This window comes from Chlamydomonas reinhardtii, chromosome 2, assembly GCF_000002595.2.
Source record: "Chlamydomonas reinhardtii strain CC-503 cw92 mt+ chromosome 2, whole genome shotgun sequence".
Taxonomy (NCBI): Eukaryota; Viridiplantae; Chlorophyta; class Chlorophyceae; order Chlamydomonadales; family Chlamydomonadaceae; genus Chlamydomonas; species Chlamydomonas reinhardtii.
In genome coordinates this window covers 3,160,369-3,178,290 of record NC_057005.1, presented here as the reverse complement: position 1 = coordinate 3,178,290, position 17,922 = coordinate 3,160,369, and the positions used below count along the sequence as shown (strand labels likewise).

Genomic DNA, 17,922 nt, shown 5'->3' with positions numbered 1-17,922 from the left:
GGTGAGGGGTAGGGTTAGGGGTGGGGTGGGGTGGGGGGCGGCGTGGCGTAGCGTGGCGTGGCGGGGTGGGGTGGATGGGGCGGGGAGGGGAGGGGGTAGCCGTTCATGTGAAGGACGGACGTACTTATAACACAAGTATGAAATGAGCGGCGGCGGGGCGGGGCGGGGAGGGTGGGCACGGGGGCACGCGGGGCTGTGGGGCATCCACATCACCTCTCCATCGCTCCCACCTTCTATACATCTCTCCACCCTCCCGCCAGGACCCCTACTCCGCCTGCCCCTGGGTGTCCGGCACCCCCTCCGCCCCCAACCCCTCCACCGGCACCTCCTACCCGCCCAACCCGCTGTCCCCCGGCGCGCGGTTCTGCCCCCTGGCCGCCGACCCCGCCACCGACGTCCCCGACTCGCCACCCGCCGCCTACAACAGCTGGATGGACCCCTTCTGCACCGACGTCGCGCCGCCGGGTGAGGGACAGGGGCGAGCTAAGAAGTCAGGGCAGTATTGGTACTATGGGCACGTGAGGAGACATGAACAGGTGCAGGTAGGCACAAAGTGGAGCTAGGAGAAAGGGAGGGAAGGCAGGCAGGCAGGCGGGAAGCCGTGGCATTGGCGTGAAGGCAGACAGCAATACATGAATAAGGGAACGAGGGTTTGGGCGGTGTCAAGAGTCCCAGAGGACAGTGGCACAGGGCCTAGATCTGGATCTGATTTGGGTCTGGACCTCCAGGATCCACGCACTCATGCACCCTGACATCCTCCCTCCCACTCGCTCCCTCCCACTCTCCTATGCCTTCGCCCACAGGCTCTGTGCTGAGCTGCTCCCAGGTGGCGGCTCAGGGCCAGTGCGGCAGTGGCGCCATCCGCGCCCCGGCCGACCCGCACGCGGCAGTCATTGGCGGCTACTGCGCAGTCAGCTGCGGCGTGTGCGTGCAGGGGGTGCGCGCGTGCGTGGACCGAGCGCCACCGGGTAGGGCGGGGTGGGGCGGGGCGGGGCGGAGCAGTCGGGTTGGATGATGGCTGGGTGCACAACATGCTGCATTGCAACTTCATTTCGAGTTGGGTTGAATGCGGGCGGCATCTACATGCACTTATGCCTGCCTGTTCCCTGCTCCCTGCTCCCTGCTCCCTGCTCCCTGCTCCCTGCTCCCTGCTCCCTGCTCCCTGCTCCCTGCTCCCTGCTCCCTGCTCCCTGCTCCCTGCTCCCTGCTCCCTGCTCCCTGCTCCCTGCTCCCTGCTCCCTGCTCCCTGCTCCCTGCTCCCTGCTCCCTGCTCCTTGCCCCCGCCCCGCCCCGCCCTCAACTCCCCCACTCCCACTCCGTGCTCCCACGCAGGCGGCCTGAGCTGCGCCCAGCGCCGCGCCGCCGGCAACTGCGGAGCCGACTGGATGCGTGCGGGCAGCTGGTGCGGCGCCTCCTGCGGCTACTGCACACCCGCACAGCCGCTGCCGCCGCTGCCGCCCGCGCCCAACTGCTTCGACGTGCCCGTGCCACCGGGTGGGTTGGTGGACGGGGGTGGGTGGGTGGGTGGTTGTAAGTACCAGCGCAAACTAAACCAAATCAAGCTAAACTAGCGGAGGGGGGATAGTTCTTTAGAATCCCCAAGGAACAGTAAGACCCAGCACAAGCCCACAGAGCGCGGGGGCTTGGAACACTGCCGAGATGTGTGGGGCTCGCTCGATGCCTGCAGTGGCAACGCCACCACCTCGCGACTTGGAGGGCACTGCTGCTGCCATCGGTGTGTGCCCCTCGTGCCCCGCAAAAAGTCGCTCAATGCGCCGCCGTCACGGCCGCCACTGCCTCTGCCCTCCACGCCCGCAGGCACGTACACCTGCAAGCAGCAGCTGGACTGGGGCCAGTGCTCCCAGCCCTGGATGGCCGCCAACGGCTGGTGCAGGGCCACGTGCGGGCTGTGCGCCGGAATGACGCCCTCGCCCTCGCCCTCTCCGTCGCCCTCTCCGTCGCCCTCGCCCTCGCCCTCGCCGCCGGCAGGTTGCTACGACGTCACGCCCCCAGGTGCGCAAGCTGTCCGGATGAGCGGTGTACGGCTACGTCGCCGGCCATCTGGCCTCATTGATTGCGTGCGCGTTTGCTGATCGTGCGCCTGTTGCTAGGGACACACATGCACACACACACACACACACACACACACACACACACACACACACACACACACACACACACACACACACACACACACACACACACACACACACACACACACACACACACACACCTTCCACGCAGGCGGCTACAGCTGTGCGCAGCAGGCGGGCTGGGGCAAGTGCTCAGCCGACTTCATCCGCCTCAACAACTACTGCGCCGCCACCTGCGGCACCTGCACCAGCGGTAGCGGTGGTGGCAGTAGCACCTGCTCCGACGTGGCGCCGCCGGGAGGCTACAGCTGTGCGCAGCAGGCGTCGTGGGGCAAGTGAGTGGCGCTCACGCGTGGTGTGTCAAGGGGGTTGCAAGCAGCAGTGGTGTGTGACGCCTTGACGCACCATCTTTTGGCAGCCAAGTTCTCGATCCTCGACCGCCCTTCCCTCCAACCCCGTGCAGGTGCAATGACGGCTTCATGCTGCCGTACGGCTACTGCGCCGTCACCTGCGGCCGCTGTAGCAGCAGCAGCGCCGCCAACTGCTACGACGTGCAGCCGCCGGGTGAGTAATGAGTGAGATGTGTGAGACGGTTGCGGTGTGTGAGGCGTGGGCGACAGATGACCTCGTGTGGGACCGGCACAACAACACGTAGGCACACAATCATGGCACGGTGTACCGCCACATGTGGTGTCACTCCGACTCCGACGCCACAATCCTCATGTGTCCATGTGTCACATGCCCCATGCCATGCAGGCGGCTACAGCTGCACCCAGCAGGCGGGCTGGGGCAAGTGCGGCGCTGCTGACGTCATGATGCCGTACGGCTACTGCGGCGCCACCTGCCGCCGCTGTACCAGTGGCGGTGGCAGTAGCACCACCGCCGCAGGCGCTGGCAGTAGCAGCCCCAGCCCGAGCAGCAGTCCCTCCGACCCGTACGGCAGTCTGCTGGGCAGTCTCAACAACTGGCTCTTCGCCGCCGCCGCCGCTGAGGATGACAGCGCCGAGGTGGGCAGCAGTGCAGCCGCAGATAGCAGTAGCAGTCCCAGCTCCGGCCCGACGGCGGCCACCGGTGTGGCTGCCGGCACGCCCGCGGCCCGGCAGGCGGCCGCCGCGGCGCCAGGGTTTGTGCTCAACCCCGCCACGACCACCACCACCACCACCATCTCAGCAGGAGCCTCGCCCCCGCCGCCGCCCAGTTCCGCCGCCACCGCACCCGCGCCCGCCAGCCACAGCAGCGTGGGCAGTACCAGCACGGCTGTAGCAGCAGCGCCCTCCCCATCAGGCGCTGTTCCTCAGCGCTACGGCGCCAATGCCAGCTACGCGCCCTACCAGACGGCGCTGTGGGTGGCGGCGGCTGCCAGTCTGTCCACAGACACCTTTGCGGCGGACACAGACAGAGCCCGAGCCGCACTGGGGCCCCCAGCTGCGCAGCAGCCGCAGGCGCCACAGCAGCAGCAGGCGCCAGCGCCAGCGGGGTCTGTGGTGACGGGTGGGGTGCCTGCAACGAAAGGCTCCTCGCCCTCAGCTTCGCCCTCGCCCTCGCCGACGCTCAACGCTCCAACACCCTTCGCCAGTAGCGCCAACGGCGGCTCTGGGGGCGGCGGCGGGGGCGGCGCAGTTTCGGGCGCGTTTAACATCGGTTCGTCGGTGTCCACGCCAGCAGGCGCTACAGCCGCAGGTAGCGCCAGCAGTGCCGGCAGCAGCTCGGCGCCGCAAGCGGGAGGCACGGTTACGGCGGCTGAGGCAGGGGCGGCTGGTGGCGGCGGCGGCGGCGGCACGTTGACGCCGCCGCTGAACCCAACCTTCGATGCGGCGTTGAATCCCTTTGAAAATACCACCTCCGTCGCCAGTCCCGGCTCTCCCCTAGCAGCAGCCAAGCCCGCCTTTTATGCCGCCTGGCTCAGAAGCAGCGGCAGTAGCAGTGGCAGTAGCAGTACGGCTGGTAGCTTTAACAGCGCGTCCGCGGATGATGACTGGGTGGGCAGCGTCAGTGGCAGTAGCAGCAGCACAACTGGCGCAGGCCCGGGAGTGGTGGGCAGTGACGGCACGTTCTTTGGACTGCCGCTACTGCCGTGGGCGTCCGTGGGTGTCAGTGATGGGAGCGCCGGCAATGTCAGTAATAGCTCGGCGGCAGGAGGAAGCCATAAGTAGAGGCATAAACGAGTTTCTGGCCTAATGCGTGTGGTCAGATATGGATTCAAGCCAGCAAACAAGCGTACTGTACAGCCGTGGAATTGAACGGAGAAAAGAATGCGAGCGTAGTGATGCAGGTTGTGGCTCTGCACATAGGTGCATGGGCGAGTTTGCTGCTACTGCTTTCCGGGCCTCTCAAAAGACGTAGAGCGGCAGGGGCTAGCTGACTACCCGCAGGTGCGTGACTAGCTCATGAGTTACTTTCTGTCTTTGCAGCTGCCGGCTGGACGAGCTGTACAGCTGGCGTTGGGTGTATCGGGAAGTAAGCGAGGACACGCACATCAGGCAAGCTGTGTGCGGCGGGTGCGGGCTACCAAGCACTACGGTGATGCTGCTAGGGATTCGACCTGTGAACAAGCTCTTTAGATGACACACCCCGGACCAGATTCGTAGTGCGTTGGGGAGGCTCAAACCCACACACGTTTTGTCCGCAGAAGCAGGAGCAAGCTGCAGTGGACTGATTGTTGCCGCTGGCAGGTGCGGGAGTCACGCTACTGTAAAACCGTATGCACCGGTATGCTGTCGAGGCAAGCTGCTCCCTTGCTGGTTGCGGTACCCTTGGAGAAGGCGCGGGACCGAGGCTGGCGAAGGTTTTGTGCAGGGCACGAGAAAATCACACACACAACAATTATCCACAAGGGTCGCAGCCCGCAAGCAGCGGCAAGCCGCCGGCGCCGGCGGCCGAGCAAAGTGCCCATTCAGCGGTGACTTGAATACCCGTAACTGCATGCCGTCACCTCCCGGCTCACTCTCGTGTACGTGGCCGCAACGCCAAGTCATCATCACACCAGTGCCGGCTAACTTAAATTCCTAACCCCCCTTCGCCCATGCGCCCATAAATCCACCATCGTACACCTGCGCCGCACACGCCGGGCCCGTAGCTGCACACACCTCCTTCACGTGCGTCTTCCCTTATTAGCGCAGGCATCATCGTTTACCATCATGTGTCGCATACGGCCCCTGACACAGCTACATACTAGGCTACCGTACGTGCAGCTCTCCGTCTTGGCCACTTGACCATCTGACCACAAGCGAACTAGACGCGCCTGGGCCCGTGCCTTGGATACCTTCATGGCTCTCGCTGGGCCACACATGTCTCCCAGTGCCAAAGCTGCCAGCAGCACGGTTTGCCGTGGGCACAAGTCCCCAATTCTCCAAGTCAACCATTGCGCCTGCCGAGTCCCAGTCGCTCTGCATGCCGCCCACCTGGCTGCCCAACCGCCTGTCGCGGCTCTTCACGCCCATCCGTCATCATGCACACGTGCGCCGCGCCAATCATCTACCCCACGCACAGCCGCTGCCAGATGTGCCCATAAGTGCAGGCGCCCATGTCGCACGTGGCTGCGCGCCTTGCGCCACACGCCGTACGACACACACACACACACACACACACACACACACACACACACACACACACTCTTATATCACGGCTCATCCGCGCCACCCTGGAGCGGGGGATCCGCCTCTGCCAGCATCTGCCCATTTTGCCAGCATCTGCTCGTCCCCATATGAGTCCTGACGCGACTGCTTGATTGACGCCTTGGCCTTATGCCCGATCGCCACGAGCTGCACCAGCGCTGCCGCCTTCGCCTCCAATGGCTCAGCGCTCGGTGACATGGCACCGCCGCCAGCTCCGGCACCACTGCCGCCACACCCTCTCTTGTCGCCGCCGCCAGTGCTAGCGGCAGCTGCACGGCCGCCCCCAGTGACTTTGCTGCCGCCGGAGCCACTGCCGGAGCCAGGTACCCTGCTGCCGACGCTGCCACCACGAAGGCCACCGCCGCCGCCAGTGCTAGCGGCAGCTGCCCCAGTGACTTTGCTGCCGCCGGAGCCACTGCCGGAGCCAGGTGGGTTCACCCTGCTGCCGACGCTGCCGCCACGAAGGCCACCGCCGCCGCCTCTACTTCCACCTCCACTGCAGCCAGCGCTCGCGGCGGCGGCACTGTCTCCACCGCCACCACTGCCGCCTCCACTGCCGCCTCCACTGCCGCCAGCGCTTGGGGCGGCAGCAATGTCTCCACCGCCACCACTGCCGCGTCCACCGCCGCCGCCAGCGTGTGTGCCGGCCGCACCGCCGAACAGGCTGTCCCACAGTTCCTGCACCGTCTGCAGCCAGAAGCGAAAAGCGAAGTGCGGAGTATGCGTCAGTACAGGGCACGGGGGCTGAAAGAAGGGGTTGCAGGAGCTCCCTTTGAATGGGGACGGACTGCCGCAGGCATGGAATGCATGTATGAGGCTAACGCTATGAGTGTCATACAACCGCACAGACATTAGGCATTATGCACACGATGAGTGCCTGTACCGAAACGCAAAGTACAAGTCAAATACTTGCTGCTGCGTGCCGCCGCCAGCTTCCCTTCCTGCTTCCCAAGAGCCGCTGTAACGCCCACCTTGTCGATGTAGCTCGCCCAGCTTGCGTGGCCGCAGAGCACAAGCACCTTCAGGTTGCCACCGACCGCGTCGGCAGCGCGCGCCAGGCGCAGTGTAGCCGCCGCCGTATGACACTGCACGACCACGGTGGATCTGTCCTGGGCGTACTGAAAGTCAAAGCCGCTGTGCTGCTTCTGTTGCTGCAGGCCTTTCAGCCACGCCTGCAACGCCGCCACACCGCCACCGCCGCCGCCATTGCCACCGCTGGCACTGCCCTGCCGCTGAGCCGCCTTGCCACGGGCACCACCGCTGGCACTGCCCTGCGGCAGCTGCCGCTGAGCCGCCTTGTCGCAGGCACCACCGCCGGCACTGCCCTGCAGCTTCTGCTTGATAACCGTGCCGCGCAGCAGCACGTGCAGCTGCTTGGGCCAATGCGGGGAGGCCCCGGGCGGTGTCAGTCCCGCCAGCAGGGCCGGCTTGACGTCCGCCGTCGCCGCACTGCGCCACATCAGCTCCGTCGCCCTGCCCAGGACATCCTCTGCCGTCACGTCCGCAATAGCGCCTCCGGCCGATGCCGCGGCTGCTGCACCGCCGATGCTGCCGCCGACCCCACCCTCGCCCATGTCGTCCACCTCCGCAGCCGCGCCGTTGACAGCCAGCCGGCACATCACGCCGTCCTTCGGGTCAAAGTGGTGGTGGGGCATGTCCACCGTGCTGAACACCACATGCTTGGGCCAGCGGAATGTCTGCACCACCACATGCAGCGCTGCCGCCGCCTGGGCGCACGCTGCTGGGCCCATGCTTCCATAGCCCGAGCACAATCGCACCTCCTCCAGCTCCATCCTGCCGCACAGCTGCAGCAGCCGAGCCAGCGGCGTCTGAGGCCCCAGGTAGGAGCTGAGTAAACAGGTGGTGTCCCAGAATGTGCGCAGCCCCAACAGTGGCACACTCTGCAGCCCACGCTCCGCCAGCCATGGCAGCAGCACGGCAGCGAGGTAGTTGAGGCCGGGTGCATTGCAGCCGTCCACCTCCACCTTCGGCGACTGCCCCTGCCCCGCCTCAAAATGGATGGCTGCTTTCACCCAGGCCCGGATGCCTTGAAGCGTGCTTCCGGGCTGAGTGTTCAGCACCAGGCGCTGGAGCGCAGGCGGCGGCGACGTCAGCAGCTGCCGCACGGCCCGCAGCTGCTCCGCCCCGGCCCCACTGAGCCCCTCCAGCGCCGCCTCACTGTCCGCATCACCCGCCCGCACCGTGCTGGCATCGGGCGGCGGCGCCGGCCAGTGGGCGCCGGCCAGCTGCCGGATGTATGCGCTTTCTAGTAGGCGATTCCGGGGTGGGTTTGTGTACCCGTCTGCGCTGTGGCAGAGCTCCAGCTGCTTTAGTTGCTTCAGCTGCTGCAGGCTGCGCACGTGCTTCATGCAGACAAGGCCGCCGCTGGTCGTGCACAAGGAGGTGAGGCTACTGCCGCTGAACGCCTCGATCCCGGTCAGCCAACCCGTGTGCGGCAGCTGCAGCTCCTCCAGCCGCGGTAGCGCAGCGCGGAGGGCTGTGAGGGCTGCGAGCCTGGTGGGCGACGGCACATTACTCACGTCGCGCTCAGAGCCTGACTGCCCCAGCACGCGCACGTTGGGCAGGTGCAGCGCAGCCACGCACTTCACAAATTCCGCCAGACCCATGCTGCTGCTGCAGAGCCACAGGCGGGATATGTTGCCCAGGACGGTCGCGTCCACGTTGCGCACGCACATGGCCATCAGTTGCGCCGTGGTCGGCCGCTGCTGCTGCTGCTGCTGCTCGCCAGCGCGACGCCTCTCATGCTCCGATTCGTTATCATATACAATTATTTTCAGTCCCCTGCACGACGTGAATCGCGCCAGTAGCGAGGGCTGCTGCGACTGGCGCAACCACGCCACAACGCGTAGCGACATCCGGAAAGACACGTGCTCCAGGTTGCTGTCCACGACGTCCCGAAATGCATGGCTGGCGAGGCGGAGGGCGGCAAGCGAGCCTCCAAGCGCAGCGAAAAAGACGCGCTTGGCATTGTGGTCCACCTGTCGCAACACGTCTTCCAAATTCAGCCCGCTCCCGTCAGTCGCAAAGTCGCCCATGACCGCTCCCTGAAGAACAAGGTAGTCGCTCGTTCTGCTGGTATCGGAAGACAAGAGGGGGGGGGGCGAGCTACGAGTCTATGAGCTGCCAGCCATGGGATTGAAGCTGAGGGCTTGTAAGTTGCAGGCCGATTGTATAGTACCAGCCCAACGCATAGAGCTGTTCGGTCGACGGATCTGGCAAGAAGTTTGCAACCCCCAAATCCACCTCCAAATCCATCCGTACGCCTCCCCCGCGTCGATGTTTAACACTTCAACAGCAAGCAAGCAGCGTGCGCACCAAATCACGTGGCTAGCTCACCTTAACAGCAACAGCCTTATAGGAGCCTGGGCGCCCAAGTCGCTGTTTGGACTCGCAGAAATGTATCGCAAGTTGCAACTTGAAGTCGCTATTCGCTGCCACAAAAGCTTCAACTATGTATCTTGAGAGCGTTTTGAATGCACAGGGGCTTCACTCAGTGGTTGATTCCAATTGGCGCGGACGCAAGGGAGGAGCGTTTCCACTTTCTAGCTCATCAAACATGGGCAGGACACCGGGCAGCTTACAAAAGGTGCGATGGGTGGTCTGGCGCTGTCCGCTTGGGTCTTGCTGCGTGCGTGTGTGCACTGAGAGTGGTGGCGCTGCCGGCGTCGCTAGCCTTTCTGCTCCACCGAGCTAGCGGCCAGGTGCAGCTGGGGCCGCGGAATGTGTACCTTCGCGCCTGCAGCAATGCAGCTTGCGGCGACCGCCCCATTTCCGCTGTGCCAGGAAGTTCACACGGGGAAAGGCAGCCGCAGTCCGGCCCGCCCCTGCCTCTTCTGCCTCCACCTCACCTCACTGTTGTATATCGGCCTCTACCCCATTCTCACTATATCAGGGGATGGAATGACTCGCAAGTAATAGGCTCTGTTGAGCCGGCGCTTTTGGGGTCATTCCAGAATACGACACTCACCTCCCCCGCCCCTCCCCCGCCCCCTCCTGGCCAGGTACTGGTTCAGCGGCAAGCACCTGTACATCAAGATGGCGGACCCGGGTGCGGGGGATTACCGGCTGATGGGGCGGGTGGGGGGAGTGAAGGGAGCGGGACATGCGATGACGTGAGCAAGGCAGCACCCCGGGTAACAAGCCGCCGCATCGCCTTCTCCAACCCACGCAGTTCTAAGTACCTACTCACCACGCACGGTCAACACCTTCTGTCTCTCCGCCCTCCCGCCAGGACCCCTACTCCGCCTGCCCCTGGGTGTCCGGCACCCCCTCCGCCCCCAACCCCTCCACCGGCACCTCCTACCCGCCCAACCCGCTGTCCCCCGGCGCGCGGTTCTGCCCCCTGGCCGCCGACCCCGCAACCGACGTCTCCGACTCGCCACCCGCCGCCTACAACAGCTGGATGGACCCCTTCTGCACCGACGTCGCGCCGCCGGGTGAGGACAGGGGCGAGCTAAGAAGTGAGGGAAGGGAGGGAAGGCAGGCAGGAGAGGGTTATATGGGCGTGAGGTGACGTTGAGCACACATGATAGTAGCTAAACGCACTGTGGAGCTAGGAGAAAGGGAGGGAAGGCAGGCAAGCAGTGGCATTGGCGTGAAGACAGGCAGCAGTATAGGACAAGGGAACGAGGGTTTGGGCGGTGTCACGAGTGCCAGAGGACATTGGCACGGGGCCTATCGAGTCCAAGGAAGGGAAGGAGGAAAATACGGTATTGCTTGCGGCATTGGCACGGGGGGTGCGCAAGGGTAGAAAGTGCGGTATGCGGGAGCACACGCTGAAGCACATGAAGGTGATGCACATGGTGGAGCGAGTGGCTCTGGCCAAGTGGTATGGGGCCGTGGGGATAGGCAAGAGCAGGGGAAGAGAAGGGCTTCACGAGTGAGGCGAGCCAACGTAAACCCTATAAATCTGGATCTGATTTGGGTCTGGACCTTGCTCCCGTACAAGGCAAGAACATGGAGAGCCGAGCCTGCTTTCATGCCTTGCACGGTCACAGCCTCACAGCCATGCCTTCGCCCACAAGCTCTGTGCTGGGCTGCTCCCAGGTGGCGGCTCAGGGCCAGTGCGGCAGTGGCGCCATCCGCGCCCCGGCCGACCCGCACGCGGCAGTCATTGGCGGCTACTGCGCAGTCAGCTGCGGCGTGTGCGTGCAGGGGGTGCGCACGTGCGTGGACCGAGCGCCGCCGGGTAGGGCGGGGCGGCGGGGCGGTCGGGTTGGGTTCTCCCGGCAACTGATGACTTATAGCGCGCACAACAGTCACGCTCATATGTGCATGCCTGACCAATCCATGCCTCGCCCTCAACTCCCCCACTCGCACTCCACACTCCCACGCAGGCGCCCAGCACCGCGCCGCCTGCAATGGGCCATGGCGCATAGCTTGGACAGAGGCTGCAAGGGCTGCCAGCACACGCCGCCATGACGGGTAGGTGCGTGGCACACGCAGTCAGCTGCACAAGCAGATCAATGGTCACGCGCCGATGTGATGTGCCACTGGTTGCTGGCTAGGTGGATGGGCTGTTGCTGGCTCTGGTGGGTGCGTGCCGCAAGCCGCCAGCGTGGGGCTGCAAGCAAGGGTCTGGAGTGGTTTGGACGCGGGCTGGGGTCGCGTGTCGGGTGGGCCAAGGCTACCCATGGGTCACGCTCCCGGCAATAAGGGGCCGCGCGAGCCTGCATTTATTTACGATAGCTGCATTTTGTGATTGCAACACATCACGCACAGCAGCACACACGCAAGTGCTCAGTGCGGCGATGGCGCGCCAATGCGGGTTGGCGCGTCAGGAGTACTAATGGCGCGTCGGCGCCTCTCTTGACACTCCAAACGTTGTTAAGAAGTAGACACTGAGCTGCTTTGTCATGCCGATGTGCTGCTTCCGCGTGCCAGGCAAGTTAATCCACCGCCGCCGCCAACTGGCCTAGTCTCGAAACTGCTAGCTTCGCGTCCGGGTCCTTTGGTTGCTGCTGGTACCTATGATTATCACCGTGTTTCCTCTCCCCATCTGCAGAGCCTCCGACACGCGGCCCCAGCCAGGCGTGAGCGCAAGGCGGCTCGGTACCTAGCTGCTGCATCCAGGTGGGGGCTCGCGGCGCGGAGGGTGGTGCTTGTAGTGGCAATGGAGGGGGCTCATGATGGGGCCGGCCTGGGCGTGTTAGGGGCGTTAGGTGGCGGCGGTGCAGGACGCGGCGTTATGCGCGGTTGCGTAGCTTTCCCCAAATCCAGACGGGGGAGGCGGTGGGCGGTGGGTTATGGGGGCAGTCGGCGGCGGGCGGCAGGCAGGGGCGCGGGTGTGGGGCGGCGGCATGCATGTGCACTAGCGGCTACACACTGGCCTTGGTGGGTCCCTTGCCGTTTTCCGTTGCGCCTCTTGGCGACTGGGCTGTCGAGACGCTGATTAGGCAGCAGCGGTTTGACCACGACCTGGACGAAGACGTGAGTGGGGGAGCGGGGAAGCTAAGGCTGGGGGTGGAGGGGAACATTGCGCGTGTGCGAAGAGGAAGCGGCAGTCACATGAAGTTGAGGGGTTGGGATTGGGAAGGGAGCTGGCGCAGGGGGCTATGGCACAGGAGCTCATGTGGGTCATTGCGGAAGTAAATGCCACGGCCGACGGTCGGCCGGCCAAAGGGGTATGCAGGGGAGCGTGTTCCCGCTTGCCATCTTCCTCCGTAGTGCCGTCACTTGCCGCCCCCTCCACCCGCCCGCTGCTCCTTACAGGTCAAGAGGGCCGTGGCTGCGGTGGCGGTGACGGGCCGCGAAGTCGAGGGCCTGGTGCTGCCGCCGCGGCCCCCGATACGGGACGCCGGGGAGGCGGTGGGCCAAGAGCTGGATAAGGCGGCAGCAGCGCTCAGGCTCGTCCACAACGTTTTTGTCGGGGACGCGGCAGCGATGCAGGTGCGTGTGGTTGGGCGTGGCAGGGGGGAACGCGTGTCCAAGGGCGAGCATGGGTTCAGGGCAGCGCGGTGGTTCCAGGGAGGTCCGGTCTTTGGGCATTGCTGTAAGCCGCTGCTGCTGTACACATTACCCACGCCCACGCAAGATGCATTGCGGTATCGCCCCCAGACTTCACAAGCAATGCAGTTAGGCTATGCCGTACGTTGTGACGCACCCTTCAGTTGTTGTATGTAAACATTCTGGCCCCTGCGTCACCCCTGCTTCCCATGCAGAACCTGCTGCCGGCGCTGATGCCGCGTGCGCTGTCGTCGTCGTACCTGCCGCCAATGCTCTTCGTGAATCCGTAAGTCACCCTGGTGCTGTGCTTGTTGGTCTTGTGGCTGCATGTGGCCTGTGACCCTCTGCGGCCACGGGTGGTTGCGTGCGCGCACTGCACCGCATGTTTACGCAGCCTGCAAGCATCTGCCGCCTCGCCTTGTTTCATTGTTGGCACTGCCCGTGTGCCTCACACCCCCGCCGCACCCACAGGCTGTGGCACATGACCGTCACGCCGATGAAGGCGGTTGATTACCGCCATGTTAGCTACAACACAGTCGCGGTTACGGAGGTGCGTGTGCTCTCGCGCGCAAGTTTGGCCCGTGGTGGCTGTAGGCACGGCAGTGGAGGCTGAAAGTACAGCAGTGATGGCTGTAGGCGCGTGCTTGCATGCGCCCTCCGCGCCCCCTGACCTTACCGCTTACACGCCGCCTCTTTCCCTCCGCCGCCCCGCCCTCCGCCAGCTGAGCCCCCGCGCTGGCCTGACGCTAGGCGGCTTCATGGAGCGTGCGGCAGAGCACTTCGTGGACGCAGCCGCACGCAAGGGCGGCCCAGCACACTGGCAGGGCGCCCCGGGTCTGCCGCCCGGCATGACGTACTGGGGCACCCGGGCGGCCGTGTCGGTGCTGGTGGCCGGCCAGGTCGTGTGGGACAGCGGCATCCTGAGCGGAGGCCTGAAGGACATGAAGGTGTGAGGGTGTGAAGGGAGCTAGGGTTTCGGGAAGCTGATGCCAGGGTTTAAGGTCAAGGCGGGGCATGTTGAGCAATGGTGCTGCTACCGTCCTGGTACCGTGATGCATGGTCCGTAGGCAGTGCTATGATGCAGTGCGCAGTGCCTGTGCGCAATACCTCTGCAATCACCAGCCCGCCCAGTTACCACTGGCCCGCCCCCGCCCTGCAGTCGGAGGACGTGCAGCTCACCCCGGTCATCCGCGGCGGCAAGGTGGTGGGGCTGGTGGTGCAGCTGGAGGACCGCAGCATCAGCCGCCTCGTCAACGAGTGTGCGAACCTCAACAGGGGTATGATGAGGACCAGGACCCCCCTCACCGGTCCCCAGCCGGTGCTGAGCCTCATCAACACCAGCCACCTGGGCAACACTGCGGAGTCGGCGCCGCAGATGGCCGGCATGGCTCTCGGTGAGTCGGGAGCAGAGGGCGTGAGGTAGGGCAGCGAGGGCTGGCGGGAGCACGTGGAGAGGGAGAGGCGCGGCAGTGCACACGTGTTGCCGATGGAGGGTCGCCTTGCACGGTCATAAGTCTGGCCTGTGTGCTGCTGGCATCACGCTGCATGTCGTTTCCCTCACGACTCCTCTTCTCATCACGTTCTACCTGCAGGCGAGCTGCTGCTCTCCACCGTGCTCAACCCCGCGGTGGTGCGCAACCACCCGGCGTCCATCGGCCCCGCCTGGACGGAGTACACCTCCCTTTACGCGCGCGCCAAGGCTCTGCGGCTGCCGCTGCTCAAGGGCGATGACCTCACCCTGAACGAGGCGCCGCTGGCTGTGCTGGGCGTGGAGCTGGCGGGCAGCGTGGAGCTGCTAGAGCTGCTGGGGCTGGGCGACCCGGAGGCCGCGGACGAGCCGGGCTGCAAGTTCGTGGTGATGCTGCTCAATGTGCTGTGCTGGCCGCTCGGCCTGGTGACCTTCCCGTGGCTCTCACGTGGCGGGGCGGCGGCGGCTGCGCATACCACCTCGGCGGCCGCTCTGGAGGCGGCCGCGGCCGCGCCAACGGAGGTGCTGGAGGCGGCAGCTGGGGCAGCGCAGGTGGAGGCGCGGGAGAAGCTGCAAACGGTACAGCAGCAACAGCAGCAACAGCAGCAGCAGCAGCAGCACGAGCCCGATTCGTGGATCGACGAGATGTCCATCTGCAACCTGCTGGAGGAGGTGTGCTTGAGGCTGATGAACGCCCGCTGCATCGCGGGGCTGTTCAGCGTCCGGCAGCCGCTCCTGGGCCGCAGCCGCCACGAGCAGGGCAGTCTGGCGGCCGTGGTCGTAGGCCTGGTGGACAAGCTGGCAGACAGCGTGAAGCTGGCGTACCGCGAGGGGTACCTACGGTGCAGGTACGTCAGGCGGGTGGACGTGGCGGCGGCGGTGGCGGCGGCGCGCTTCGGCAAAGCCGCCGCCGCCGCCACTACCGCCGCTGCTGAGCCCACTGGCGCCACCTTGGTGGCCCAGCTGCTGCTGCAGCTCTTCATGCTGGTGCTGGAGGTGTGGCTGGAGGCCGTGGAGAAGCAGACCGGGCTGGTGGCCAGCCTGCGGGCGCTGCTCATCGTAAAGCAGGAACAGCTTGGATCCTGGGCGGCGGCCCGGCAGGTGGTGGACGCGCGGGTGCGGGAGGTGCAGGCGCGCGCCGTGGGCACTGCGAAGTCGCTGGTACTGCTGCTGCTCGACCTCCAGCACCGGCTGAACAAGGGCGAGGTGGTGCCGCTGCTGCCGCGCATCATCGGCGGCATGGACGTCGCGAGGGCGCAGCAGGCAGCCAGCGTGGCGGTCGCTGCCCAAGCAGCGGCGGTGGCTGACGCGGCGGCACCTGCCCCGCAGCAGCAGGTGGGCACCGCCGCCAGCGACCCGGCCGGTACCGCGCGCGAGGAGCAGCACGCCGCGATGGCCTTGCTTGCGACGCTCGAGATGGGCATGTAGTGCGGGCGGGCGCAGATCAGCGAGATGCTGAGGCAGCTCGTGTCGCCCCGCCCCGGCGCAGACCGGGAGCCTGCGACAGCCGCAGCTGCAGCAGGTGCGGCAGCGGATGCTGATGGCGGCAACGGCATAGCAGGCGCGGTGGTGGCCACTACACAGCGCAGCCGCAAGCGGCAGCGCGCTCCTCCGGCCGGTGCCAGCTCGCACGGCGGCCTTGGTGGCGGCGGCAGTGATGCCGGCGGCAGTGGTGGCGGTGCCGGGGGCCTGCCGCTGCTCGCGTCACTCGGTGTCCAGGCCGGTGCGTGGGACGTGCGTGCACGCATGCCCAGTCCCGACATGTACCCGCGGCTCGTCGGCAAGCGGCTGCTCACACAGCCGCAGGCGAGCAGTTTGGACGCATTGTGGGGCTTGTTGAGCGGACCGGTCGCCAGCGGCGCCACTGCCAGCAGCGCTGCGGCCCTGCCGGTGTCAGTGTCGGTGAAGGAGGAGACTGCCCGCCTGCAGCACGGCCTGATGCGAGGCGCCTCTGACCCAGTCCTGGCACGGCGGCTGTGCGGGCTGCTTCAGGCGGCTGTAGAGCCGGACCTGTGGTGGCAGCTCGACTACAAGCAGCAGCGTCAGCTCATGGTGTTCATGCGGAGCAACCTGCCCCTCGCCGTCGCCGCCTGCAACGCTTGGGCAGAGGAGGGTCAGCGGCGCACAGCCGAGCTGCAGCAGGAGCTGGTGGGCACAGGACCGGCGCAGCAGCAGCCGCAGGTGCCGGCGGGCTGTGAACTTCCGGCGAGTGTCGTGATGCCGGGCTACAGCGAGCCGCCTACCGCGGCGGCAGAGGCAGGGTCGGCGGCCGCGCCCGGTGCCTCCGAGCTGCAGATGGGTCGCTTCATGCAGGAGCTGCAGCGGCAGCTCGCGGCACCCCACATCCCTGGTGTGTCCGAGTTGCCCGCGGCAGGCTCTGGCGACGCCAGCAGCAGCAGCGGCGTCGGAGCCGCAGGCACCTGCGACAGCGCCGGCGCCGCGGCCAGCGCCTCAACGCTTGAGGAGGTCCTCCAGGACTGCCAACAGGTGCTGATGCCGGATGCACTCCGGCAAGCGGCTTTGGGGCGCCTGCGGTCCGCTGCCCATGCAGCGCAGCAGTGGTTGCCACCGCCGCTGTCCAAACAGGACGAGGAGGCACTCCTGGACCTCCTGCTGCCACCGGAATCACAACCGCAGCCGCCACCGCAGGAGCAGGCGCAACTGCAGCCCCAACCGCACTTCCCACCGCAGCCGGAGGAGCAAGAGGAGGAGGGCGGGGAGCAACAACGGCCACGCCGGCGGCGACTTAATGAGGTGCCGTAGATGCCGCACCAGCGGCGGCAGCTGGGGGGAAGCAGAGCTGGTGGGGATGCCGGGCATCATGGCACGGCGAGGACGGCGGCGTTATGTCTCACGGGTTTCCTGCCACTGCTTCCGTGACCGCAGCATTAGTGGCCGCAGAGGAGCGTCGCCTGCAGCGGCTGAACTAGCAACAAGCCCAACGGGCTAGCAGCTAGCTATATATAGGTTTAAGCACGGTGTGCAAACATGCATTTAGGAGAGGTGCACACTCACACGAGCGGCAGGCAGCGGGCAGACAACGTGTTCGTCGCACTACAGTGTGCTACTCATCAGTAGGCAGTGGGTAGGTGGTTTAGGGGAGCAGGGGTGCGAGCGGGGTGCCAAGGCACGGGCACCTTGCCACTGCTTCCTTGACCTCGGATCGGTGGCGGCAGCAACGTGCCGCCACGGATGCAAATAGCAAGTAGTGCATCGGGTGCGCTTGCTAGCTGTGTTTGCAGTCAATCCAATTCGTTTTGCCGTGCAGACGCGAATGCGTGGGATGCAGCGGGCAGACTCGTGCCCCCATCCGTTTCTACGAGCGGCAGAGGCTAGCTGACTCTAGCTCATCAGTTGTTATCTTTGCAGCTGCCCGCTGGACGAGCTGTACGGCCGGCGTTGAGTGTGTCGTGGTAAACGAAGGCACGCAAGGCAAGGCCAGCTTTGTGCGGCGGGTGCGGACTACGAAGCACTACGGTGCTGCTGTGATGAATTTGGACGTGTAGTTCTGTGAAAGATCTCTTTAGACACACCCTGGACCAGATTCGTAGTGCGTCGGGTTGTTCAAGAGCCATCATTTTGTCTGCAGGAGCAGGAGCAAAGCTGCAATGGGCTGTTTGTTTTTGTTGCTGCTGGCAGGTGCGGGAGTCACCCTACTGTAAAACCGTATGCACCGGTATGCTGTCGAGGCAGGCTGCTCCCTTGCTGGTTGCGGTGCCCTTGCCGAAGGCGCGAGACCGAGGCTGGCGAGGGTTCTGTGCAGGGCACGAGAAAATCACAC

General features: G+C 65.5%; 3 protein-coding genes across 3 annotated transcripts in view; 2 read left to right on the top strand and 1 right to left on the bottom strand.

Annotated features, from left to right (window-relative positions):
* Positions 1 to 4,800, top strand: part of CHLRE_02g095068v5 (uncharacterized protein) — a 20,785-nt gene extending 15,985 nt beyond the window's left edge. Inside the window, exons 35-41 of the mRNA XM_043059540.1 lie at positions 261 to 465; positions 804 to 968; positions 1,333 to 1,494; positions 1,819 to 2,013; positions 2,245 to 2,428; positions 2,557 to 2,657; positions 2,850 to 4,800. Coding sequence (XP_042927172.1) covers positions 261 to 465; positions 804 to 968; positions 1,333 to 1,494; positions 1,819 to 2,013; positions 2,245 to 2,428; positions 2,557 to 2,657; positions 2,850 to 4,246 — 2,409 coding nt within the window. The 3' untranslated portion in view covers positions 4,247 to 4,800. The remainder of the gene's footprint in view (positions 1 to 260; positions 466 to 803; positions 969 to 1,332; positions 1,495 to 1,818; positions 2,014 to 2,244; positions 2,429 to 2,556; positions 2,658 to 2,849) is intronic.
* Positions 4,801 to 4,913: 113 nt separating this feature from the next.
* CHLRE_02g095067v5 (uncharacterized protein) lies at positions 4,914 to 8,915 on the bottom strand. The gene is made up of 2 exons (XM_043059539.1): positions 6,679 to 8,915; positions 4,914 to 6,394 (listed from the first exon to the last, which is right to left on the bottom strand). Exons 1-2 carry the CDS (start codon positions 8,761 to 8,763, stop codon positions 5,720 to 5,722), a joined length of 2,760 nt encoding a protein of 919 aa, XP_042927171.1. The 5' UTR covers positions 8,764 to 8,915; the 3' UTR covers positions 4,914 to 5,719.
* Positions 8,916 to 9,085: 170 nt separating this feature from the next.
* Positions 9,086 to 17,921, top strand: CHLRE_02g095066v5 (uncharacterized protein). Its single transcript, XM_043059538.1, has 15 exons — positions 9,086 to 9,314; positions 9,730 to 9,805; positions 9,960 to 10,164; positions 10,734 to 10,916; positions 11,065 to 11,152; positions 11,236 to 11,263; positions 11,733 to 11,800; positions 12,124 to 12,157; positions 12,440 to 12,616; positions 12,889 to 12,959; positions 13,145 to 13,223; positions 13,396 to 13,620; positions 13,833 to 14,067; positions 14,266 to 15,476; positions 15,570 to 17,921. The coding sequence occupies exons 1-15, from the start codon at positions 9,202 to 9,204 to the stop codon at positions 16,902 to 16,904; spliced, it is 4,128 nt and encodes a 1,375-aa protein (XP_042927170.1). The 5' UTR covers positions 9,086 to 9,201; the 3' UTR covers positions 16,905 to 17,921.
* Position 17,922: the final 1 nt, after the last annotated feature.

Bases quoted from the DNA above. Each gene is read 5' to 3' on its own strand.
- CHLRE_02g095066v5 (XM_043059538.1), top strand. From the start codon at position 9,202: ATGCACAGGGGCTTCACTCAGTGGTTGATTCCAATTGGCGCGGACGCA. The intron at 12,617-12,888 runs GTGCGTGTGGTT...CTTCCCATGCAG, and splicing joins GGGACGCGGCAGCGATGCAG to AACCTGCTGCCGGCGCTGAT. The intron at 14,068-14,265 runs GTGAGTCGGGAG...TTCTACCTGCAG, and splicing joins GATGGCCGGCATGGCTCTCG to GCGAGCTGCTGCTCTCCACC.
- CHLRE_02g095067v5 (XM_043059539.1), bottom strand. From the start codon at position 8,763: ATGGGCGACTTTGCGACTGACGGGAGCGGGCTGAATTTGGAAGACGTG. The intron at 6,395-6,678 runs GTGGGCGTTACA...TTCTGGCTGCAG, and splicing joins GGGCGAGCTACATCGACAAG to ACGGTGCAGGAACTGTGGGA.